The 24,952-nt window shown below is 37.1% G+C and overlaps 1 protein-coding gene across 1 annotated transcript in view; it reads left to right on the top strand.

Moving 5' to 3' along the window:
• LOC128496881 (dynein axonemal heavy chain 5-like) overlaps positions 1-24,952 on the top strand; it is a 115,365-nt gene that overhangs the window by 18,436 nt on the left and 71,977 nt on the right. The window contains exons 20-41 of the mRNA XM_053466699.1: positions 3,453-3,604; positions 3,935-4,142; positions 4,519-4,606; positions 5,295-5,418; positions 5,890-6,056; positions 7,132-7,224; positions 8,960-9,157; positions 9,389-9,469; positions 9,547-9,951; positions 10,395-10,513; positions 11,382-11,518; positions 11,818-11,980; positions 12,555-12,666; positions 13,296-13,424; positions 15,165-15,364; positions 16,665-16,818; positions 20,151-20,417; positions 21,693-21,821; positions 21,909-22,124; positions 22,807-22,953; positions 23,607-23,779; positions 24,351-24,529. Coding sequence (XP_053322674.1) covers positions 3,453-3,604; positions 3,935-4,142; positions 4,519-4,606; positions 5,295-5,418; positions 5,890-6,056; positions 7,132-7,224; positions 8,960-9,157; positions 9,389-9,469; positions 9,547-9,951; positions 10,395-10,513; positions 11,382-11,518; positions 11,818-11,980; positions 12,555-12,666; positions 13,296-13,424; positions 15,165-15,364; positions 16,665-16,818; positions 20,151-20,417; positions 21,693-21,821; positions 21,909-22,124; positions 22,807-22,953; positions 23,607-23,779; positions 24,351-24,529 — 3,641 coding nt within the window. The remainder of the gene's footprint in view (positions 1-3,452; positions 3,605-3,934; positions 4,143-4,518; positions 4,607-5,294; positions 5,419-5,889; positions 6,057-7,131; positions 7,225-8,959; positions 9,158-9,388; positions 9,470-9,546; positions 9,952-10,394; positions 10,514-11,381; positions 11,519-11,817; positions 11,981-12,554; positions 12,667-13,295; positions 13,425-15,164; positions 15,365-16,664; positions 16,819-20,150; positions 20,418-21,692; positions 21,822-21,908; positions 22,125-22,806; positions 22,954-23,606; positions 23,780-24,350; positions 24,530-24,952) is intronic.

Below are 24,952 nucleotides of genomic sequence, written 5' to 3'. Positions count from 1 at the left end.
CTCAACCATCAAACAGATTGGTACCAGACTATCTTAAATAGTCTATTAAAATATGACATGTGAAAATTCCCTTAAAACAGAAATGAGAGTCCCCAGCCATCCCTTCATCAGGGCAACTGACCAGGAGTTCCCTGCTCTCTATGGGAGTCATTAGATGGTGGAGCCAGGTTGTAGAGACAGAGCAGCCATACATATCCCTCATATTCAATCAGAATTTTATTGGGGAATGGGCAAAACAGGAATGCATGGCTGGAGCCAAACACTATATAAATAAAGCATTTCTCAAGTAGGCCTGGACAGCAAGCCCATGACCTGTTGTTATGGTAAATACCGCCCAATCTATTTCACTGGGGCTATGGCGCTTTAATAAATCTCACTGAGACCGTGTCGCCCATGGTTCTTTGATTTTTTTGTTGTTGGTTTGATGTGGTTGGAGTCTCTGCTGCCATTTACTTTGCTCGGTCGGTTATGGAGGCAAATTCCTGGTGTCCTAAATGTTTATCTTATTTTGCAGACCGATAACGACAAGTAGAGATAGGTTTTTAAAAATTTTGAACACATAGGAAGCTTGTCATTTTAAATGAAGTCCATCCAATCAATTTTTCTTAAGATGGCAGTGTTTGATGATTTTTCAACACTGTAGCTTAACGTTCTGGGCAACTATAACTGTCTAGATTGAGAGCTACAAAATAGTAACATTTCTTTTATCCTCAGGGCTTCATTAAATATTTACAGGACAGACTATGTTTCGTCTTGGTTGGAAACCAGCACCATGCTCTTGAAATTAATTTGTCTCATCCTTTAGAACCAAACAAAAGAGAAAGAATACAAGATTGTTTTTCAGATTAATTTATGTCACACTGCTCCTGCTCAGATTGTTTTTTTTCTTTTTTTCCTTGAAGGTGTGATATTTCACAAAAATATACTAGTTGTATACAACACGCAGAACCAACAATGTAATAGTTTAATGTATTTATCTGCCTCACGAATAAACCCCTTTCTCACATTCACCTCCAATTCTCCAATTAACCTTTGCAATAAAACTTTGCAGATAAGAACCTTTTGACCCATCTAGGCTAATTTTGAATAATGCTTTTGCCACTAAATACAGCATTATAACATAATTCCTAGTATTGCCAAATACACAAATAACTCATGGTATTATGAAAACATGTTCCTAATTGAGATTGTTTTGGCGGGAACATTTAATTGCCATGTGACACAAAAGCAGGCATTAATAGGTTATTGCCATAGAAACTGAAAACATCAATTTCTACATTCTGCATAGCTTACAAAATAGATACATTATTATACATTTTAATACATGGCAAGCATTATTGGAGTTTCAAATTTAGAAAATCATCTGCAGGGGTTAATGATAAATTGGGGACATAAGGGAGTTACTGTCTCTGAGGCCTGTTTTGTTTCTTCAGTAAGATACAAACTATGAGTTATATCATTTTATTTAATTTATATAATGATATAACTCATAGTTTGTATGAGTTATATAATTATATTTAATTTATATAATCTATTCATTGTTAGTAATTTTAGTAACATTATGTGATTTAATAGTCCAGTTCAAACCAGAGGGTCTCCTTGCCAGAAACCCAATTCTCATTATTACATAACCATATCACTGACCCTTTGATTAACCTTAAACACTATTACTGTTGAAATGTTTTCATGCATGAGGAGGTTTATTTGCATGATCATCCTTATTTCATTCTTTCCACATAATGTACTCCAGAAAATGAAAATGCCTCAAGCCAGTTCAGAGAGTCTTTTTTTCTCCTTTTCTCTCTCTCTCTCTCTCTCTCTCTCTCTCTCTCTCTCTCACTCTCTCGCTCTCTTGCTCTCTCTCTCTCTCTCTTGCTCTCGCTCTTTCTCTCTCTATTAATATTACCACCATTAAGAAACTTGACACAGATGCTTCAGGTTAAATATTCATCATTTTGGAGGATCGTTGCTCAGTAATCTGAATGTTACATGCGCATGCTTATTTACAGACTGGACACCTGCGTAGAAACTGGACTTCCAGGCTATGTAATTTACAGACACAAGCAAACTTGCAGTCTCTTCCAGTTAGACAACAGCCTCTAACCGAGACGCACCAGGCAGTATTTGATTTACACTACATTTGGCATGAGCAACCAAGGAGAAGAAGGCTGCAGACTCTCAGTAAAAAGTCTGACCTATACTTACTAGGTTTACAAATAAAAACCTCCCTAAGTGTTATAATTAATTTCAGGTCACTGGGCAGAAAACTGTGATCTCTCTGCTGATTTTTTTTGTTCTCCTCATTCTTCCCGTGGGGCCAAACACAATCTCATATCAACTGGATAACTAGACATGCTTTAGCGCTTGACAGAAAGCCAGAAGTGTGGCACTGTCTGCAACGATGTCAAACCACGTTCAACCTTTTAATTTTCATGTTATGAAAAGGGAGCAGGTGAAACAGAGATTTCTTTTTTGGATATATTCGTGGAGGTGGCTAGTTGAGGGTGCTATATCCTAATTGAAAAAAGACACCTCATACTTAGTCAAAGATGGCCACCTGATCCCAAATACATTCTAAACCGAAAGCAAAATGAAAACCGTTTTAAAAAAGATTCTTTTACAACTTTATTCATTTTTAAACCTTGGAAGGCTTAGTGATAAAATAGGCCCAAATGTGATGCCTAGAATTACCCTGTCTAGCTTGGCTCTGCCTTCACATAAGATGGAGTTCTGAGCTTGTCCACCGCTAATGTGATGCCTTTTTAATTAAGATTGGTGCATTATGCTTATATATGACCGATACTGAAAATACATAGCATCTTTCCAATTTCAGGGCTACTGAATTTCAGGGTACTGATTTCAGAGCTATGCGACTTCTTCTATCACTATGTAGGTGAGAAACTACAGGATAAAACTAGTGCCATTGGCTGACTGGGACATTTCCTAATGTGTAACATGTACACCTAGCGGCGTACTTCTGATGAAGTTGAATGGTACTGTTACTATGTGGGAAACAAAAAGAAGGGCTGAAATTAGTACTTGATACACTGGTTTATGAAAAGTAGTGCAAGGATCTTGAACAGAAAGTTATAAAGACCTATCCTGCACACACTATAGATATAATTGGTCTTTACAACTGCAAGAACTAGGCATTATAGACATGTCAGTATTTATATATGCAAGAAAGGATTGTTTAGCGCTCTAAAAACATCATTTTGATGTGAATTTTTTTTCTAAATAAAGATGAGATTGAAGTTAATGAGAGGCCAACTCTCAATAAACAGAGTGGACTATAATGCACTACTGGGAATCCTAATTACCAGAGAGAGGAGGCAAATAGGACAGAACACAGGAGTCCCACATTCCAATGCCAACAACAATGCATTCATGTATTTGCATGCAGTAAAATGTACAGAGAGAGGGTGGTCCTTTAACAAAGGTTTTGTTTTCAGGCTACAAGATATGTTGCAGGACTACAAGACATTTTATAATGGGATCCCTGTACTGCTGAAGCCACTGATGCTGCCGTTTATCACAGAAATTGAAGAAGCTCTGTCACCAGGCTTGACGCAACTCTCTTGGACCTCCCTGAACATTGACAAATGTAAGAACTAAAGACATGTTGGGTCAAATTATTGCTTCTACTTTGCTCCTCAACTTATTTACATTTTGGTTCATTTTACAATGGAAAAAAACAAGGATGACTAGATGGGCCGTATGGTTCTTATCTGTAGTAACATTGTATGTTTCTTATACCTTGTGTCCAGCTGAAGGTCTCCAGGTTCTTTCGCACTTCGTATTAGGAAGTGCCTTGGACATACCCAGCCAAACTTTAAACTGATATTTATATACGCATCACTACATGTAATTGTTGCTTTATTCTTGTATTCATGTATTAAGTAAACATGTTTTTTTCCCTTTTTCATTCATACAGATATTGCAAATGTCTACAGAAACCTGAAACAAGTAGAACAGATCTGCAAGGAAGCATCTGACACCCTGGACTGCCGTATCGAGAAGTTGCTGCAGGGCATCTCTGAAACTTCATTGGTGGATCTACCAGAAGATAACACCGTTGCTGTTTCCGCTTTCCTGGAGGGGACAGAAAAAGTCGTAGCAGAGGCTGCGGAGACCTTGTGCACGTAGGTTTGCTCTGGATTGGATTAATTGAATGCTTTGTGTAGCAAGTAGTAGTGACTTTCACAAAAGATATACTAACTTTCTGAGATACTGATCAAGTATGTTTTTATCACCTACTATTGCTTTCGGTCCAGTCATTTTGAAGAAGCTATTTGGCAATGGTACTTGATTACTTGTTAGCACTGTCCATTAACTAACAGCCTTGTGTCTGCATTAAAGTTGTCCAGTTGGTGCAGCCAGACAGGTATCCAACTAGATAACAATAGAACAAAAGCTGACTGCGAGGAATCTTCAAATGCTAGTATCATTCTCAGGCGATATCGTGGACTCCAAGATGTATCTCTTCTTATAAAATCACTCTGCATCTTTGTTTTCCAGGCAGAGCAAACAAGTGGAGCTCTGTTTGTATGAAATGATTGATACACTGAAAAGTAAAATGAAACCAGCTGATAGAAATAGTCTACAGGTAACGGTTTTATGTTCTCATTCTCTCGCTATACTAATTCATGGATCCGACTGTTTTTGACCTAAGGTGGGAAGGTGGAATTTTTATTTGCATTCACGTAGTCTCATGTTTGTTCTACACTACAAATATAGAAATATAGAACTCTATCTCCACCCATATGCCTCACTGGTTGGTGGTAATTCCACCATTATACATGTGACTTTGTCTGCCACACTATAATCACAATTATATGGTGCATAGAGGGGATAATTGAAATAGAAAAGTAATAAAACAGTTTAAGCAATCAGGTTATAATACTGGTGTAAGAAAATACAAGGACATTTCTCTACTAGATTATATAGGATAGAGAGTGCTGGGTAGCAGGAAATCTGTGTCTCTGTTTGGCCATATTCTGACCTGATTCTCATACTGGGGGTTGTGGACAGAGATCTTTGTCACCCGAGTAACAGATCTCACGCAAACATATACATGTGCCACCAGGGAAAGGTGCTTACACCAACCTCATCATGCGTGTAGTAAAAGGAGAGGTAGTTAGCATGCAGTAAGCATCAGGACACTCATATATGATGATAATAGTGCCCGCTACCTCTTAGGTACACCACTACTTCAATATATCAAACCTTTTGCTATACCTTGCAGGCAGTGTGCGTGTATCCAATAATCTCTTGTGTCATATCTTGTGTTGTAGGATTCGTTTGCCTGTGCGCATCTTGATACAAAGTTAAAAACTCGCTGCCAGGAGTGTCTTTCCTGTAGCTACTATAATGCAATAGGGCACTTGTGTCAGAAGAATACCGATTCACTGGTCAAATGTAGGTCCTGTTATTCATTCTCTTATTATGTCGTCTGTGAACATTTGCATTAAATGTATTGCATTGATTAAACTGCCTTTAGTTTCCAAGGGGATCTTCCTGAAATAAGATTATTATAATCTGTATTACTAACTCTAGATATGTGTGGTCACGAGTCACCCAGTGTAAAAAAAATGAAGATTTAATGCCGTAGCACTGTGCATTGTAGAATATTATCTGGTTTTATCCATAGATAAAAAGGCATGCTCATTTTAGAAATGAACTTTTAGTTAACCTAAATCAGTCTAATCATGTACTTCTTCCTAAAATCATGCTGTTTTCTAAAATGCTATGGATCAGATGTTAAACGATGGCATGAAACACTAAAATGCATAGTAGGAGGCTAGTGATTTGGTATCAATACATATTGGTTAGCTGTACTGCTTTCCAGGTGGGGTTTTCAAGTGGTCAAACACATATTTTTTTTTCTAGGTACCAAAGTTTCATTAGATGCCTTAAAGCGTCGCTTGCACACCACCAGCTCTAAGTACCAGACAACGAAGCTTACAACAGATCATGGCTCAACTCCGCTGTTTAAAGCTGAAATTCAGCTCGCTATTCCAAATGTTGTCATGAGGCCAAGCCTGGAAGATATACAAGTAAGGAATAGTAAAGGAACTTTTAAATGTAACTCTGTTCTGTTGCCTCACAAAAGTACCAAACCTCTAGGGTAGCACACCTACCACAACTAACTTCAGCCCTTTCTCTCTTATGGAAATTCATTTTGTGCACAGTTGAAATGCTACATCCTACAGAGGTTTGGAAGCACAGAGTTGGATTAAGAAATACCCAAGCTACCAAGCTTCATTGATTCTAGTGCATTATCTCTGATTTACTATATCAGTCCTTCTTGCAGGAAACATTTGTGTCTGTTGTGAAGTCAAACCAACTGCTTGAGGAAAAATTGTTACCATTCCAGTTATGAAGTTCTCTGTAGGTTGTTCTGCACTAAAATCAATGCAGACTGAACTCACGTGATGTTTAGATGCTGTGTGAATCGATTCACTCAGCGGGTTCATTCCTTGACACTTACAAATTCCCAAGAGTAGTTTTATTTAGGCTGTACTTGGGAATCTTCCTGAGATTTCATGTGGTCCTGAACGTAGGCATAAATGCTTCCATTCATTAATGGTTGATAAGCATTTATAACTTCAACTATACTTAACTTGTGCCAACTTTACTGCAGCAGGATCAAGTTAATACAAGTTGAAAAACAACTTCAGAATTCATGAAAATTTTCAAATGCGCAGATTTCTCCTCAAGAGGAGGCATATTATTAACAACCCTCAGTCCCCTTAAAAAACAATGTAAAAATTAAAAACCTTCAAAAAAGAGGAGCCCCAAGGACCCCATATTAACAAGTGGAGGCAGTAAGTACATCCCACTGCCTTTGTCTTGTGTGCAAAATGGTAAGAATTTGTTCTAAGGAGGCATCCACAACCCATTCCACGTCCAGTGGGATGGGAGATGGAAAAACAAATGCTATAAACAAAACCTAAAAAAGGCCATTCTTCGCTTGATAGATTGGAAAATGGCTGCTGGGTGGAAGGGGGCATGTACATGAATACTCTTCATGGATGTTTTGGATATGGGATGCATTACAGCACTTTTTCTGCCCCTTTGTTTCAAACCATAATTGATGTACTTTATATGTGTTTACTATTTATTTCTCAGAGTGCTGTAAACAAAGCCATTAATGTAATACTTTCGTCGGCGAAGGATATCCCTCTATGGAAATTTGCACATCTACATCACAAACAGCAGCAGGTAAGGCACGTGCCGTGTTATTTCTCTGTAATGCTCAATACAGAAGATTGATCAGGACATTAAGTTGTCCAGCATGTGCTGTCTGCCTACACTAGTGAATATTAATGGGCTATAAAAGATGACACAAGATGGCTGCTTTCACTCTGCAGTTGTAGAGTAGATAAGTTGGGTCACAGTTTTGACCTACATACTGCTGGATGGCAGCTCTGCAGACCTTGTCATAGAAGTGGGACATATAAAGTGTTTTATTGGAAAGCTGCATTACTGTCAGTTCAGCTGTTAGTGAATAAAAAACAGATGACGATTGTATATTCTGTGGAAGGGAGAGCAAGTTACTAGAAAATGTTTAAATACGGCAGACATACAGTATACAGATGGATAGATGGATAGAGAAGATAGATAGATAGATAGATAGATATAGATAGATAGATAGATAGATAGATAGATAGATAGATAGCAGGGGGATTAAATAGTGCTGATAATGCAGAAATAGCAAAAGAGAATATGGTCTTGAGTGACCCTTAATTCAGAAAGCGAGAGAGAAAGAATGATGTGAGCATTGAATAAAATAATAACAGTATACTTCTTTTAATAATGTTTGTATTATATATATATACGGTATATATATAATTATTTTTGTGGATATACATCTGTCATAAAAATGGCAGATATTCATTCTAAATAAAAGTAAACAGCTGATGGATCCTACCTATACCCCTACTCCCATCCATTGCTCAGTGGGTTAGCCCTTTTGATGGGCCAATATGTCACTTGTGCTTCTTCCTCTGCCCTATCCCCTATGCTAAAGGGGTTAACAATATTTTAAAAATCAAAATAAAATAATACCCTACTTATCCCCTTCCTCTAAATCCCCCAAGAAAGGTGGCCATTAATAATCACTGTCCACCACCTTGGCACCCAAAGGGTATAAGAAAGACACATAATTATACCCATATCTCATTGAATACCCACATTTCTGCACGGGGGCTATGCAAGTTCAGTTGGGTAAACCCTTTCAACTTTGGTGAACGGACCCCAGCATTATTGTGTGAATGTTTCTCATTATGTGGGCTCATCTCATACACTTCTATAAATGCCTCTTGAGTCTCCATGCGGTGGAGAATTCTGATTACAATTACAAATTATGTTAGAATTAGCAAAGTAAAGATAACACAAATGCACTGGAAGGGAAATTAAAATTAGCATTTCATTTAAACTATTTCAAAATAATGACTATAAAAATATTCATGAAAAAGAAGAACATTTGATGGTTTCACATAATCGACTCCAGTTATTTCTATTTTGTACTAGGAAATTAATCTGTTCTGTCATTCTTCAGTTAGCAGTTACTGAGTTTATTATCTAATTACGTACTGAACTATTTTTGGTAATTTATTAAATTAAGTTCAATAAAAATAGCTGATTTATGCTTGTTTCCTTAAACCAAGTTACAATTGCAGAGGGCAGAGCAGCTGTTTAATGTAGAGAGCCCCAAATCCACTCGATGATGAAGGCCATCATCCTTAATAAGTCCAACGTTTTGGTACAAATTACAAGGCCTGACCTCATGTAAACAGTAGGCTTACTAGTTGAGCTGGATATGTTGGATAAGTTGATGTTGATACTGATGTTTTAACACATTATTTTACAGATTATTATTCAAATAATTTGACACTAATTTATTTATGGGTTGATTAATGTTTTCCTTCACAAATATTTCTGATATCTTTCTCAGATGGAACAGAATGCTGCCAGAGATTTGGGCGACGAACTCACTAAGATGGTTACGCTGAAACCTCTGGACAAACAAATCACTGAACATAAAGATGTGAGCAAAGTTGTCATCCAGCTAAGCACCATTGTCTTGTCCCTCAAGGCAGACGCAACTGATGTCCTTAGCAGTTTTTCTACGTTTTCTGGGATCTGGAACCAGGTAAAAAAGAAAAATACTTGATGTACATAAAACTGCAATGTAGGCAATCCATGGGACTTTGTAAAGCTGAATTTAGTACTTTATTCATCTTAATTATATAGCAACTCCAAATGTCGTTCTTTTATATGATAACTAGCAGTCACAGGTATAAATATATCCAAACGCGGGTTCCACAAGGTGAACACACTCTTTTCTTATTCATTATAAAACTGTTTTTTATTCTGACTACAGGATGTAGAAGAAAAAGTAAAGGAGTTCTTGGAAACCAACCCAGTAATGTCTGAATTTAGAAGTCAATTGAGCTATTATTCGGTAAGCATAAAATAATGGTTGCAATACAACCCACAACCTGTAGATCAAGTTACAAATGGTTCCTAATTTCTCAACAGCAACTGGAGACGCAAATCAGTGAACTCTCCGGTCACTGCATCGTGGGCCCTGTGGACTTTGCTACTGACTGTTTAAAAGTGTCTTTAGTCCAAGAATGTCGTCGATGGAAAAGGGCGATCGGCTCAGCTTTAAATAAAAAAGCTGCTACAGACATGGATGAGATTTATTCCTTTATTGATAACCTCAGCAAGAGACTGAACAGACCGATTAACGATCTGGATGATGTGCGTGGCGCTATGGATGGTCTGAAAGAGATAAGGGACACGGAGATAAAAATCGACATGATGATTGGACCCATTGAGGAATCATACAGCCTTCTGCTGAAATACGAACTGCTTTTCCAAGATGGCAATGCAGAGAGAGTGGATGGGTTGGCATATGCCTGGAAGAATCTGAACGCACAGGTAATCTGATTTTCAATACATGCTATGTATTGTGTTACATATCCATATACAATATAAGTACACATATTGCAGTATATAAAAGTGCCTTTTTATTGGGCTAACATCAATATCAATGGTTCATTTCACTCTTTCTGTTTATACCTACCTACTCCTCCTCTCTCATTTTTTGTATGCCCTCTTCTCTCTCTGTGCCACCAGATATTGGCCGACTTTTCTCCCTTTGACCCATCTATGTCCATTCAATCGCCCCCCTCTGTCTACTGGGTTCAGTCCATTACATTAGGCACTTCAGTCCTTTTTTTCACGCAATTCGGTCTTGGTGACCGAGAGAATACAGCTTTACAAGCTAGAGCCTGCTCATAGTTTTCTTGTCAATGTCTACCATTAGCAAGTAAAACATGTTCACTATTCTTGTATTCTTAATGACTTGTTTATGTTAATAGGTTGTTCAAACACAAAATTTGCTCATGAAAGTGCAGCCAGCCATGAAAACTGATTTATTAGAAGGTGTCAAGAGATTTCAGGTCGATGCCGCAGAATATTATAAAGATTACGATTTGTCGTGAGTATCTAAGTAACACGGTTCATTTAATGTGATGGTCAATATCTCTAGGTCAGTACCTTGATTAACTTAATTGTCAAGGTGGAACAGAAACACGATTTTCTTTTTATGTATTTTAATGCCACTATAATTCAGTCTGTGATCGGAGACATAAAATATCAGAGAGTTGGTAATTCACGGTATTCACGGCTAGTGCCAGCATATAGATTTAGTGACAGTGATCGGTATTTATAATTTCTAAGGATATAATCATGTTCAACTCTACGACCTTACAAGCAAATTAAACCAAAATGACCTGCGATATTATATATATATATATATATATATATATATATATATATAATATCGCAGGTCATTTGGGTGACATATATATATATATATATATATATGTCACCCAGTGTGTGGAGTACTATATAATACAATAATAATCCACTTTATTGATTCCTCCTTCATAGTTTGTGGGCCTCTTCGTATATGACATCATATCATGGCACCGCTTCACAGTCTTTTTTACACTAGTAATGTTCTATGCAATGAAGTTCTACTTGTGTCATAGCAAGTACACTTAAGATTTAGTTTACTTAAGATTTAGTACACTTAATTTTGTTTACCAAATTCATTTTCTTCTGAAGTTAAACAGGTATTCAAGTATCACTTGATACACATTTCCCTTGAGGTACCACAGGTTAAGTCAACTTATTCTAGATGTGAATATTATTATTATTATTATTATTCATTTTATTATACTTGCAAGATTGCTGTTACAAGTTGAAAAACGATTCTACTATTATTTATATGATGAGATTAGCATAAAAAAGTTAAGAAATCGATACATTCCATAAAGATGCAACGTCTCCCATTCTTTTAGTGGTCCTGGTGTGGAAGGGATTCCACCAAGGGAGGCAAGTGACAGATTGCAGGTTTTCCAGGCAAAGTTTGATGAATTGTGGAGGAAATATGTCACCTTTTCTGGCGGAGAAGAACTCTTTGGCCTTTCTATGACAGGTAAGATAGAATTATTTTTGTATGTAATGATGTAACCTCTGCCCTGCCTAAGGCAAACCACATTTGCTCATTAACAATTAAAAACAAATGTTACAATAGTAATCCACTAGATCAGCCAATAAACTCTTATCGGTCCTCAAACTGTATGTTTCTCTTTTTTGAACCAGCCCCAATACTTAAGAAATAAGCAGTTCATGCCTTGCTGTCCTCAGAAGATGAGTCAGGATGTAAACATTGTGAACAAGATAAAAATAGATATAAACGGAAGATGCTTTATCCAATGTTATCTTTTTTTCCAGACTACCCAGAGTTGCAAAGGATAAAACGTGAGCTGTCTTTGCTTCAGAAACTGTATGGCCTGTATAATTCAGTCATAGACAGCATTACTGGATATTATGATATCCTCTGGACTGACCTGGATATTGAGAAAATCAACAACGAGCTACTAGACTTCCAAAACCGGTATACATGTTTTTCATTTTTCTTAATTATTTTCTGTGATTATTTGGAAATAACTTAAATTCTCTTACTGTTAACTAATTTGAAATTCTTAGAATAACATTTGTTGAAGAAAAAGCATTATGTCTAGGGTCACATTTCCGCTACTAATTGTAAGCATAATCCACTTCAGCGTTTTCCAAGCTGTAGATAATTCTCCCTGCATATTTTTTGGTAATACCTACAGCATAGTTAGTTTTTAATAGACTTTCTGGTGGTGTTATGCACCCTCTATTTTAATTAAATGTTTTTAATTTATTTTCATGAGCAGAGTGTTTTTGTGATTATTTTTTCTTGGTGGATATTAAGTACCTGACTCTTTAGGATGTAATCTTCTCTAAGATTATAATGAAATGAGAAGTATCATCAAAGATATTGTGATGAATTATAGTTACCTGCAATGGTGCTTAGTGTTTATTTTCCACTCAAACTTTCTTGAACTCTTTCTGAACTTTGAATGTCGTCTTAATTTGATTGGTGACTTGAAATGAAACTCCCTGGGCCGCAATAACTTGGTGTACTGTCCCTTGGTTCTCAGAATCCGCAAGCTGCCCAAAGCTCTGAAAGAGTGGCAGGCCTTTAACGACTTGAAGAAGAAAATTGATGACTTCAGTGAGAGCTGCCCTTTGCTTGAAATGATGGCCAACAAAGTAAGACTCACACTGCAGGTTTTATGTACTCCTTTCTGCCGCAAAACAAACAAAAATTGTATGTTATTGATATAGTGTACCTTTCTTTTTAATATTAGTTTCATTTTGCATAATATGTTGATTTTGGGGCAACTGGTGTCATTTTTAAGTTAACTGTGTATATTCCTCAAACATCACCTCCTTTTGACAATTCAGTTGTGAAACAAAAGATAAATCACAAAAAGATTCACTGGATCCATATTTAATTAAGGAGCAACCACTTACAAACCTCCGAGGTGTCCCTCCAAAACAAAAGCTTCCCTCTTTGGTCATCTGAAAGATTGAGAAGTATTCACTATTCAGACATACACAATTGTATGGAGATGAAGACAACATATTACCAACAAAGATCACCTCCATATTTCCATAGTCACACAATATATACAGGTAGCACTAATTGTGTTAATGGGCAACAGAATCAGAAGTACAATAATAGGCATTGTTCAAATCCAAGTGCAACGTTATTTGTATAATTTATTTCTATACTGTTTGTCTGTTATAACTGTTTAGATATATGCATAAAATATGCTATTATGTACAGTCTCCAGCCAATGAAGATATTTTGTTCCTCTCTTGTTTTCTATAAACAGGCAATGATGAGAAGACACTGGGATAGAATTTCACAGCTAACTGGCCACAACTTTGATGTAGAGTCAGAAACATTCTCTTTAAAGAATATAATGGAAGCCTCCTTGCTGAAGTATAAAGAGGACATTGAGGTAATCATCCTGATGGTGGATGCTATTCTTTGTTGGGTTTTAGATGCAAACCCCATTATCTTGTAGCAGACCTACATTGGTGCTAAGTGATTGGTGCTCTTTGGAATATAACCTCCAGGGTCCCGTAAAGATGATCCATGATCCATACTGTGCACATATTTATGGTTTTTTTTGTAGAATAATCTTTACTATGTTTATCATTTTCCAGATATGTCCACAATATGGTAAGAAACAACAAATAGGACGTAGCACGGGAGAAACTGTCAGGCCACAAGTCATTAATAGAATAATTTTCGTATATCTCTGCCAGTCCTCCCATTATATACTTCCTAATGTATACCCCTTTGTTTGTTTGTTGTAAAACATACAGCCAGTGAAAGGCTTATAGCATTTAGCACGGTGGTAAAGTCCAACCAAGTGACCAAGTAATAAAGCAGCTCAAGACAAGACAATAGGCTCAATGTACACTACGTAGTTGTGTCCAAAACAAATCTACAGAAAAGGAAATTCAAAGAAAGTCAATAAAAAGAGCACAGAAAAGATCAGTTATTATGTAAATGCTGCCTTAAGCCCTTATTACTCTAGGCACCCCAGTAAATACATGCATCAGGTAATAGCCCAAAATGTTTTAATAAGAGCTGCCCCATGGATAATCCCCCTTGCCAGGTCACTTATAGCTTTGTTGGACGTCTGATGCGGAGACAGTGTGATGCTTTGGGCAATGTTCTGCGTGAAAACCTTGGGTCCTACCTACCTTAGCATTATTGCAGACCATGTACATCCTTTAATAGACACGGTATTCCCTGAAGGCATTGGCCTCTTTCAGCAGTTTCTTCAAAACAAAAATGGTTCAGGAATGGTTTGAGAACACAACAAGGAATTCAAGGTGTTGACTTGGCCTCCAAATTGTGCAGATCTCAATCCAATCGAGCATCTGTGAGTTGTGCTGGACAAACAAGTCCGGTCCATGGAGGTCCCACTTTGCAACCTTTAGGATTTAAAGGATCTGCTGCTAACGTCTTGGTGTCAGATATCACAGCACACCTTCAGAGGTCTTATAGAGTCCATGCCTTGACGGGTCAAGGCTGTTTTGGAGGCAAAAGGGAGACCTACACAATATTAGGCAGGTGGTCATAATGTTATGGCTGATTGGCATGTATACTCTTGTGTAATCCAAATAATCTAAATGTCTTCTTGGGATGAGAGGGCTATGTTTCCGAGCAAGTAAATCGTAAACTTCCCATAGGTCACATTTACTGCATGTTATCTACAGTTCATTTAAATGCAATGGTAACTTTGTACGTTCATAGCCTAAAGCAACCTAAGGGTGGATATCATGATGATTACTTATCTGTTTCCTCCATGATTGGCTTAATTAGCAAAGATTTACTTAAATTGTTTGATCTTTCTTTCAAGAAACACAAATATCCAGTTATACTTAGTATTATTATTATTATTGCCAATACTGTCACACATTTTTTTTTAATTCCTTTTAATTTGTTGAAAGAAAGCAGCACTAAACTGCCACTTGATTTAACGTGAAAGGGCTTTAGGTGTATTAAAATTGAAATAGCTGTAAATCGGATTCAGCGCGGTGAAATTATTTTTGCAGGGTATTCATTGTAACACACAGAGGTTATTTAGATCCCTTTGAGTGTTATGCTCAATTAATAATAATTCATCACCTAAATGATTAAGTACAAAAAATATACATGATGTCATTTTATTTATGTGTTTTAGGACATTTGCATCAGTGCTGTGAAGGAAAAGGATATTGAAGCCAAGCTGAAAAATGTTGTCAATGAATGGAGTGCCCATGTATTTACTTTCGCCCCCTTCAAGGCAAGAGGGGAGCTACTTCTTAAGGGGTCAGATACATCAGAAAAAATTGCACTAATGGAAGACAGTCTTATGATTCTGGGATCCATCATGAGTAACAGGTAAACACTCATGGCATTTTTAGGTACATGTAGAATCACAGCTAATAAATCCGGGTACATTAAGGCACGCTTTTACTTATGCAGGGCATATTTTATGTATACATTATAGCTTGCGGGAATGTCAAGCTTACCATGAGAAGCGACCATACATTTAATGCAATTCTCTGTTATCTATTAAAGAATAAATAAAAAAACCTTCCTTGACCCAAAATAATGGGCTACTTGTTTTCTACTGGCTGCACTTACATTAACCCCACATTTATTGTGTACTGACCCAGACAATCACAGACTAATAGTTTGAGTTGTCCTATAAATACAGCAAGGTGAATAACAGACAAGATTACGCACGTTAGTGCTAGGCAGTTGGGCATTAATATCGTGCATGGCCAGCGGACATGTAAAACTAACTGCAATACAATCCTGTTTTACGAAACTGGCCATATTTAGACTTATTTTGTGTTATTTGTTTACATTGAAATTAAATTGACCACAATTACTTGCGGTTTTGTACCACAATACACCACTGCCCCATTTATTATTCCATTGATAATTGTAAAGTGTTTTTATTATTCAAAGTGTAACTTTTCACAAAAAGAAAGTTTATAAGTATTTAAGCTCAGTGGATTTTTTTGTATGCTCTTCTAATGCTTTTTTTTTCCCAATGAAATGCTCGCAAGCTAATCTTTTACACTTTTACGCTTCTTTTCAAGATGATAAATAAGATCATACATTGCGGACCTTTGTAGCTCCATAAAGGTTATGCCTTAAATGTGAATCCATTCTATTATAGAAAACAGAATCAAAGCCAACGGACATAGAATGTGAAATTGTAAAGCTCTCGACATGCTAAATTGTTAAGAGGAGCTGAACGCTGTGGCTGCAGCCTGCCCGCTGAGAAAATTCATGTAGTTATATATTCACTTATACCGTAGTCAGCGTGACAGCTCTGACTTCTATATACATATAGGATCAGTGCTGTTGAAGGAGATGTGTATTTTAGTTTAATTTTAGTTTATTTTTTTTACTAATGCCTTAAGTGTTTCCCAGGATTTGAATACTCCACTGTTTTGGTAAATAACGTATTTAGTTGCCTAGCTCAATTATTGGCCTGCCATGAAAGAGATCTATAGGGTCAATGGAGACCCAGTGGCTATGTGTGAATATGAAGGAGTCACTTCAGTGACATGTATCCTACGGGCTTGCGTTAAAATTACTGCTGCCCATCTTGATGTGTATTTCATGATGCCATATTTAGTGGTCTTCACGACATTGTCCACATGATCCCTTTTTTTGTACACAGGTACAATGCACCGTTTAAGCCAACCATTCAACAATGGGTCCAGAAACTGTCCAACACCACAGAGATCATTGAGAACTGGCTCACGGTGCAGAATCTGTGGATTTACCTGGAAGCCGTATTTGTTGGAGGTGACATTGCAAAGCAGTTACCGCAGGTATGTATTTCACCTTAATTGTCCAGCTCTGTGCAATCCCTGACGCAATCTGGTTATATTTATTCCCCAAGTGTACTGAAAATGCAAGCATAGATGTTACTCGTTCAATACGATGCCATGACAATATGCATAAAACATCATTCTATGCCTTTGAAGGATGATTTTAAATAGCACTCATATTATCATCATCAATGCCCAAAGAGGCAGTAAATGCAAAAGTGTCGAAACCCCATAAAGGTACTTATTGAAAATTGGTTGAGCTATTAATATTGGCTTTGGGAACGTTGCAGAAGTAATTCGAGCAATTATACTTAATTGGTTTTGGAGTTAGAAGTATATTTGGAGGTAGCAGCTGTTGCCTTTCTTGGCTTCACTTCTGGCATAAAGTAATCTGGAGGCCCCTTTTGGGGTTTTTGTATCGACGATAGTCCCAGGCGTGCCATTTCTAGATGAGCTTTTGCCAAATTGTAAATTAAGATGAGATTTGGAATTACGCATATCGAAGCTACTGGAACATCATGTTACCTCAGGCCACAAACTTTTCTGTACCAATGGTCGTAATACATTGCTTTTCTGGGATTTTAGAACTTTTTTGGTTTTTTTTGCATAAGGCTTTTATTGGGAGTTTTTCATGACAACATTTTTGGGCCTGAAATGATTGGATTTCAGGGGTCAATCACAGAGTCACCAAAATAACCAACAAGATCTACAGGGAGTGCTAGCTCAGAGAGCATCATTAAACTTCTCCAGAGTTCTTCACACGGTGGCAACCACAGAACTGATAGAAGCCTCTACAATAAGATAATAGCATACAGTATAAAGGCAGTGATTCTAACAGGAAAAGTAAAATAACTTGAATTTCCGGGAAAAAATTGTTTTTTTAATGAAAGTAAAATCGGGATAGGTTGGATAAATTGTATTATCTACTTGTGCGAGGGCAGGAGTGTGGGGGGGCAGGCTATTTTCAGTTAACTCTGCTACAGTTGTATGTGAAATAAATACCGAAAGCGCATCGGACTGGTCAATGTCACTTCCATGTACCTAAAATACAGCATTTGTGCAATGGATCCTGTCCTTTAGTCTACTGCCGTGGGCTGGATACGTGTATCACCATACCAGCCCTGAAGTGTGTAGAAATAATCTGAAATAGAGAAATAGGTAACGGTCAAGAAAACAAACTGTGTCCACACAAGCGCAGCATAGTAAATGAATGTCGATAAAGGGGTTAATGAGCATACACAAAAAAAGGATATGCCACATGGTACATTGTAAAGAGACCAAGTTTAGCAACACCTTGTTTGTATGTCTATACAGCATAGTTTAGGCTAAAGAATAAAAACACTACATAACATGTTATTGTGGCAGCGGGGCTGGCAACCCAATATAGCCCAACATTTCAGCCAAATATATCTCCATTTGAGATGGACTAGAATTTGAAACACAGAATTTGACGCGTACAAACCTTTTGGCTTAATCAATCCTTGGTCTCATTTTAGATTGAGGATAGATTTTTACCTGTCTAATGGATTATAGATGACACCAGATTTATATATATATATATATATATATATATATATATATAGTGAATTTAATCAATGTAAAATCTCTCAAATTCTAGAGAACAGAAAAGGGTGGGAGTATAAAATCTAGAGGTTACTTTTGGTAAAGGAAACGTTAATTTATCTGTACACACCAATTGGTGGAATGGTAGTAAATAAGGTTTGCACACGTGTTCCAGTGATGGATTCCAGTGGTGCTCCAGAGGTCTGATAGATAGATGACTGCATGATGTTATTCCAACGACACTCACAACTTTGCAGGTTAATATGGCTGCTTCCAAAAAGTCTGCAAAGTAATCAGTTTTTTTCCATCTGACAATTTGATGCGTCTTTATGGCATCTTTGTTGCCAGCATGGGTTTAATCTGACCATCTCTAGCTTCCATAAACTAATTGTGTATACTAGTGTGTCGGAGTCTTAGAATTATATTTCTATAAAATACTATGTTCAAATGCCATTAAAATAATAATAATATTTAACGCTGTACAGAAAATGTGTATAATCCCAGAATGTACACATTTTCCTCTTAACTTAAGTGGATTTTACAAACGCAGTTGTGCTCTGTAGTTATACTTGAATTAAATTATATTGAATATGAGACTAAAAAGTATAGGAATACAATGTATAGGATGGAGAATCAGGAGGGATCAGAGTAAATCAAAAGACCACTGGCCAACACAAAATGCTCGGTGACTAAATACCGTACTTTGGGGCAAAAGAAAAAAAGTGTCAAGCACCTGTGTATCAGCATCTGATTTTATATCCATTTAAGTGCTCCTGCGCTGCTGTGCTTGAAGAAAGACCTTTTTCTAGTGCCAAATGTGATCCTTGAATGAATGGCTCTCTGTTGGCCTTTGTTTCTAATCACCTTGCGGGGAGGTTGTGCAACAGAGTTTCTCCCATCGTATCTAGGATCACTTCCAAGATATGGATCACTGAATGGTACACTTATTAATTCACCAAAACCTAGCTATGTCAACCCTATAGCCCCAACATAGAATGAAGCGACTTATAGAGGATATTGCTCTATTTTGCACCAATACTGCATTCCTGGCAGCCACCAACTAAGCATGCCATAGTGTTTTCCTTTAAGTATATTTATATTTCCTGCTATGTTTGTGAGCACCAAACTTAAATGTATCTTGCTTTCTTTACAGATGTTGGCTTGGGCTGTATATTCAGCCGTGTAACACCCATTAATCTTTTTATCAAAGTACTTGAGTTGTTGTGCTGAAATCATGGTGTGACAATTGCATGTCTTGGTTTAGTAAAGAGTAGTGGATATTTTTTGTAGTGATTGCAATTCAAAATATTAATTGGTTTCTGTAACTGAAGGCACCAAACCTTTATTTTCTTTTGTTCCTATAAAGTGATCAATGTGCAACAGAATTATTCTATGAATGGCAAGAATTTGAACTTAAATCCAAAACTGGCCCCTGGCAAACAATCATGTACATTAAGAATCCTTTCAAAAATAGACATTTTAATAATTGATCGGAATCATGTGTTAATCATTATGTGTTAGTCATCGGAAAATGTGTTAACCGTATTTATAAGCAACGGCGGTTAAGATATTGTTTTATTAGCATTCAAGTATTTTAAAGACAAATGGCTACTTGTAGGTTACCAAAGTTTTAGAATGAAGGTTTCTGTAATAAACGTTTTATGATTCTAGTGCCATTTCTCCCAGAGAACCGTGAAAATGTCTACCCTTCCCATTAACAGATTTTGCCCGATACATGTTAATTCTGTTGTCCGTGTCATGCCTTTCAGGAAGCAAAGCGGTTCCAGAACATTGATAAGTCCTGGCAGAAGATAATGCAGAAGGCACACGAGACCCCTAACATCGTACAGTGTTGTGTTGGGGATGAGACCCTGGCCCAGCTGTTGCCACATTTATTAGAACAACTAGAGATGTGTCAGAAATCCCTCACTGGATATTTAGAAAAGAAACGTTTGGTATTTCCAAGGTTTTTCTTTGTTTCGGACCCAGCTCTTCTGGAAATCCTTGGACAAGCATCTGATTCGCACACCATTCAGGTAAGAAATAAACGACATACAGCAGATCTGTATCAGTGTACAATACAGTACAGTAGCTTTAACTGCAGAACAAACGTATAGGTTAGAAACTGGATTGTTTAATCAAGAATATTGACTGTAAGTTATTGACCAACCATGTCTGGGTTTAGTTTGGGTCATTGTGGATTTCCAATGAATCTGTCATTGCAAATGTGAAATATAAACCATATATTTTATAAATACAATCAAATGAAGCAGTACCGTGACGCTGTAATTTGCATCTTACCTATGTTTTTAATTAAAACATGCAAATGCTTTATATACTACATCTACAATTATTGGTGATATGTGGGCTGTTATTACTAAGTAGGTGTATTGAAAGCCCACCCTTGCAATTAAGAGATGGAATATCAACATGATGCTTTTCTGAGCGATTAATTCAGTTATTTATGATGTGTTTTTGAATAGAAAGCATAACATTTTACCATTGACAGGGATGAAAGGTTAATGGAAAAGCTCATGGCTGTTGTAAAGATATATATATTTACATGGTATATTTCCTGATGATCTTAAGTCCTACAAGTGACATAGTTTTTCCAGCCACATTGTCCAAAATTAACTGATACCAACATATATCCCTAGTATTTTTTTCCCAAATGTCTTTAGCTTGGTATTAAGAAACCTTTTTAAAAATGTGGACTAAAATAAACACAAAATTAGGATTTTCCCAATAGGTAACACAATAAAGCAAAAATCCAGGGGAAATAAGGTGTTACTTTCACCCATTTTTGGAGATGGGCATTTTTAGCCCAGTCCTACTTAGAAGGCGACATTAGGAATACTCATGGTGCCCAGTTCTCCGATGCTTGAATTAATGCTCCACTGACACTTGCTGAGGTCTCTCCTAGCCTCAGACATCATTTTACAAACGTAAGATTAAATGTTTTCTTTGGACCAAATCACCACTTAGGACCCCAAGGACATAATGCCCTAACTTTGAATCTTCAGCAGCATTGCTAGAGCATTTTGTGATCCTTATGGGTCATACTAACACAAGGGAGACATTTATATTGTACTTAACAACTCAAGAAGAAACCACTTTATCCATTTTCCACGGCTGTTGTTTATTTAGTTGCAATAAAACTTCCAGATTGTTATTAAAGCAGCTACAGCCAAGACCTGGGCAAAGTAGCTGGATAAAACAAGGGGACATAATACCGATATATCCAATATATAACACAAAATACTTAAATGCAGTCGATCACATATATATATAGTTATGCTTTTTCTTTACAGGCGCACCTTCTAAGTTTGTTTGACAATGTCAACAGAGTGGGCTTCCACGAAAAGAACTATGACCAGATTTTGTATTTTGAGTCCCAAGAAGGTGAACGAGTGAACCTTATTGAACCTGTCAATGCCCAGGTAATGTAATGGAAATGCCTGCTTATTATTTTATACCCTTTTGTAAATGTTACATGAAACCTAACTTGCTAAGCCTTTCACTTCAAGGGCAACGTGGAGATTTGGTTAGGGCTTCTCCTTAATGGAGTGAAGAAGACTCTGCACAACATCATCAAACAAGCATCTATTGCCATCAGTGACTCCGGATTCAAGCTGTATGATTTCCAGGCTATGTACCCCGCACAGATTGGCCTTTTGGGAATTCAGATGATCTGGACTAGGGATGCCGAGGAAGCCCTAAATGTTTCTAAAATCGACAAAAAGGTACTAATTAACAGTTTAAAGACAACATTAGTTAGTATGTGTATTGTGTGTCCCTCTGCCTAACTTCTTAACCACTTCCAGTGTGGTGCATAAAGGGAAGAATTCTCACGTAGTATGGAGTTCTTACTTTGGCACAGAGTGTCTCAGAATGATGAGTAAATCAATTTTTTTATAGCATATTTTATTAAAAAATATAGATTTTTTCCCCCCAAAGTCACACCTGTTAATAATTGAATTACTCTTAGAATGCCCAATTTGTAAGAAAACTATCTAAATTTAATGCAAGAAAATCTCCATCGGTCGCCACTCATTATACTCCTATACTAAGTGTGAAGACACCTTTCATGATGTATTGCAGCCTCGTTTCATGACAGGTCTGTCTTATCAGGAAAAGCAAATTCCAGCTATGTCATATCAGTAAAGGTGTTATTTCCCATATATTTTATTAAAGAGATAGTTTGTTAAGTTATATAAATGCGTTCTGCAGATTAGCCTTGCAAAACTGTAATTTATGTTTTGCTTCTTAGCCAATTAAGCAAAATGTTCTGCTGCTATCAGTTAATGACGAGATATGAGAATTAATGAGAAAATAATGTCTTTTTTTATGGGGCAGTTCTCCTATGATTAGTGTTCTGCTAATCATTACATGAACCTACATTTGTCTATTCTTTACTATACATAGGTTATGCAAACAACAAATCAGAAATTCCTCGATCTTCTGAATGATTTGATTGATATGACAACACGTGACCTAACAAAGATGGAGAGGACCAAGTACGAGACTTTAATCACCATTCACGTTCACCAGAAAGATATCTTCGATGATTTGGTAAGATATATTGTTAGATCGAAGAAATGATGTAGCCTCTCTAAAGCTGTCGTCGTTGAGTATTTCTATAATGTACGCTGCATAAAGTAGCAAGTTGTCCATTGTATATTCTTGTGTTGGAATACAGCTTCTTACACGTCTCATGGCAGGCACAATTCCATGAGTTAATACAGTATGAAGGTAAAGGTTGGGTTGGTCCTCAAGCAAATCAAAGTATATTCTTAGCTGAGTTTTGTGTAATTCATGTTATGCAAACTTAACACACTTAAGCAAAGTTCTTGGCTGGAGTTTAGCTCACCTTTTAACATTAAAAATATAAAAAATATACCTGATATAAAATGTTTTAAAGAAGATGGCATCAAAGTTACAGATGTGTTACCAACAGACCTTGCATGGAATGTAACCCAGCAATCAACTGGCTAAACTTCAAGAGTTTGCCTTAATCTGGATCTTGCCATCTATAATTATTCCTAACGTTATTGTACGTCTCATTAGTAAATAAGTGGAGTGCTTGGGGGATCTGAAACCTTTGACTTTTATTGTGCTAGAATTTATATAATACAGCCAAAATAGTTTTGAGATCCACTACTTGCTATGTCCTGTTTGCCTAGGCCAGCACTAGGTCACAAAAAACTATTTCTTTTTTGTTTCAGGTCCGCATGAATATTAAATCTGCTTCTGATTTTGAATGGCAAAAACAGTCCAGATTTTACTTTGTTGAAGATATTGATAAATGCATCATCCAAATCACAGATGTGGAATTCAGTTACTGCAATGAGTACTTGGGCTGCACCGACAGGCTGGTCATCACCCCTCTCACGGACAGGTAGGATTTGGCACTCACGCAGCACACGGGGCAACCTAGCAAGGGACTCGTGATGCATGGGACTCAATGGGAAGATTCAGGCATTGTACACAATGGCATATAAGGTAGCAGACAATTAAGGGATACATTCCCAGTCCCATAAAACATTGAGAGGCATGGGCACTACACTACAATTTCTTTGCATTTAAATTAAGCTTTATATGTTATTAACTGCACATTGCCTACAAGTCTAAACTATAACTTACAATGTTTTATATGGCACGGGGTGCGGTTGAAGGTGTGGCTATTAGCCAAGCTTTTACTGAGACTTTTTATGTCTTTCTAATATGTTGATGGGTGTTTATACCTGTAGAATACTGTGATACACTCATACCCAGCTAACAGTCTGGCCCAGGGGTGGCTGGCCCAAAATTCTTCAAACAGGGCCGGTCCGACACAGCGGGGTCACATATGATGATGCTATGGGACAGTGTTTCATAGGGGGAGATAGAGAGACAGAGGGATTTAGTAGGCACCAAGAAAGAACTGCACCCCTTAAAAAGTAACGCTAATTTATTGTTTTTTGTGACAGATGTTACATCACACTATCCCAAGCCCTGGGAATGAGCATGGGGGGCGCCCCAGCAGGTCCTGCTGGAACAGGAAAGACAGAGACCACCAAAGACATGGGAAAATGTCTTGGAAAGTATGTAGTGGTCTTCAACTGCTCTGATCAGATGGACTATAGAGGACTGGGTCGCATATACAAAGGTAGGCACTAACAGCGCTGGTTATGAAAGTGTGCTTATGGTAAATGCTGATTTCAATTCTATGGATATAAGTAGTGTTTTAGAATTTTAGCATCAATTCATTTATACTTCATCTTGGACATGAAAAGGAACTGAGAATGAGTTTAATTATACTATAAAAACAAAATATTTGATATATTTGCATTGTTTTTTTCCTGTTAAATCCATTTGTGGCCAGCAGGTGGCAGCAGAAAACAAGACAGTTCTGTGAGTCTCAGAACGGTGCCCTGCTACTAATTAAGCAGAAATTATTCTGAGCAGGCATAATGAAATTAATTAGTGAAGATCAAAATACATTAAAAAGAGAAAATCTCAAAACTTTTGCAGTGCGCTCGGGATTCCAGAAAATCGTATGAATGAAAAAGATTAATTTGCTATCAGACCT

The sequence above is a fragment of the Spea bombifrons genome, chromosome 5, assembly GCF_027358695.1.
Source record: "Spea bombifrons isolate aSpeBom1 chromosome 5, aSpeBom1.2.pri, whole genome shotgun sequence".
In the NCBI taxonomy this organism is placed as follows: Eukaryota; Metazoa; Chordata; class Amphibia; order Anura; family Pelobatidae; genus Spea; species Spea bombifrons.
This window is presented reverse-complemented; position numbering and strand designations above follow the sequence as displayed.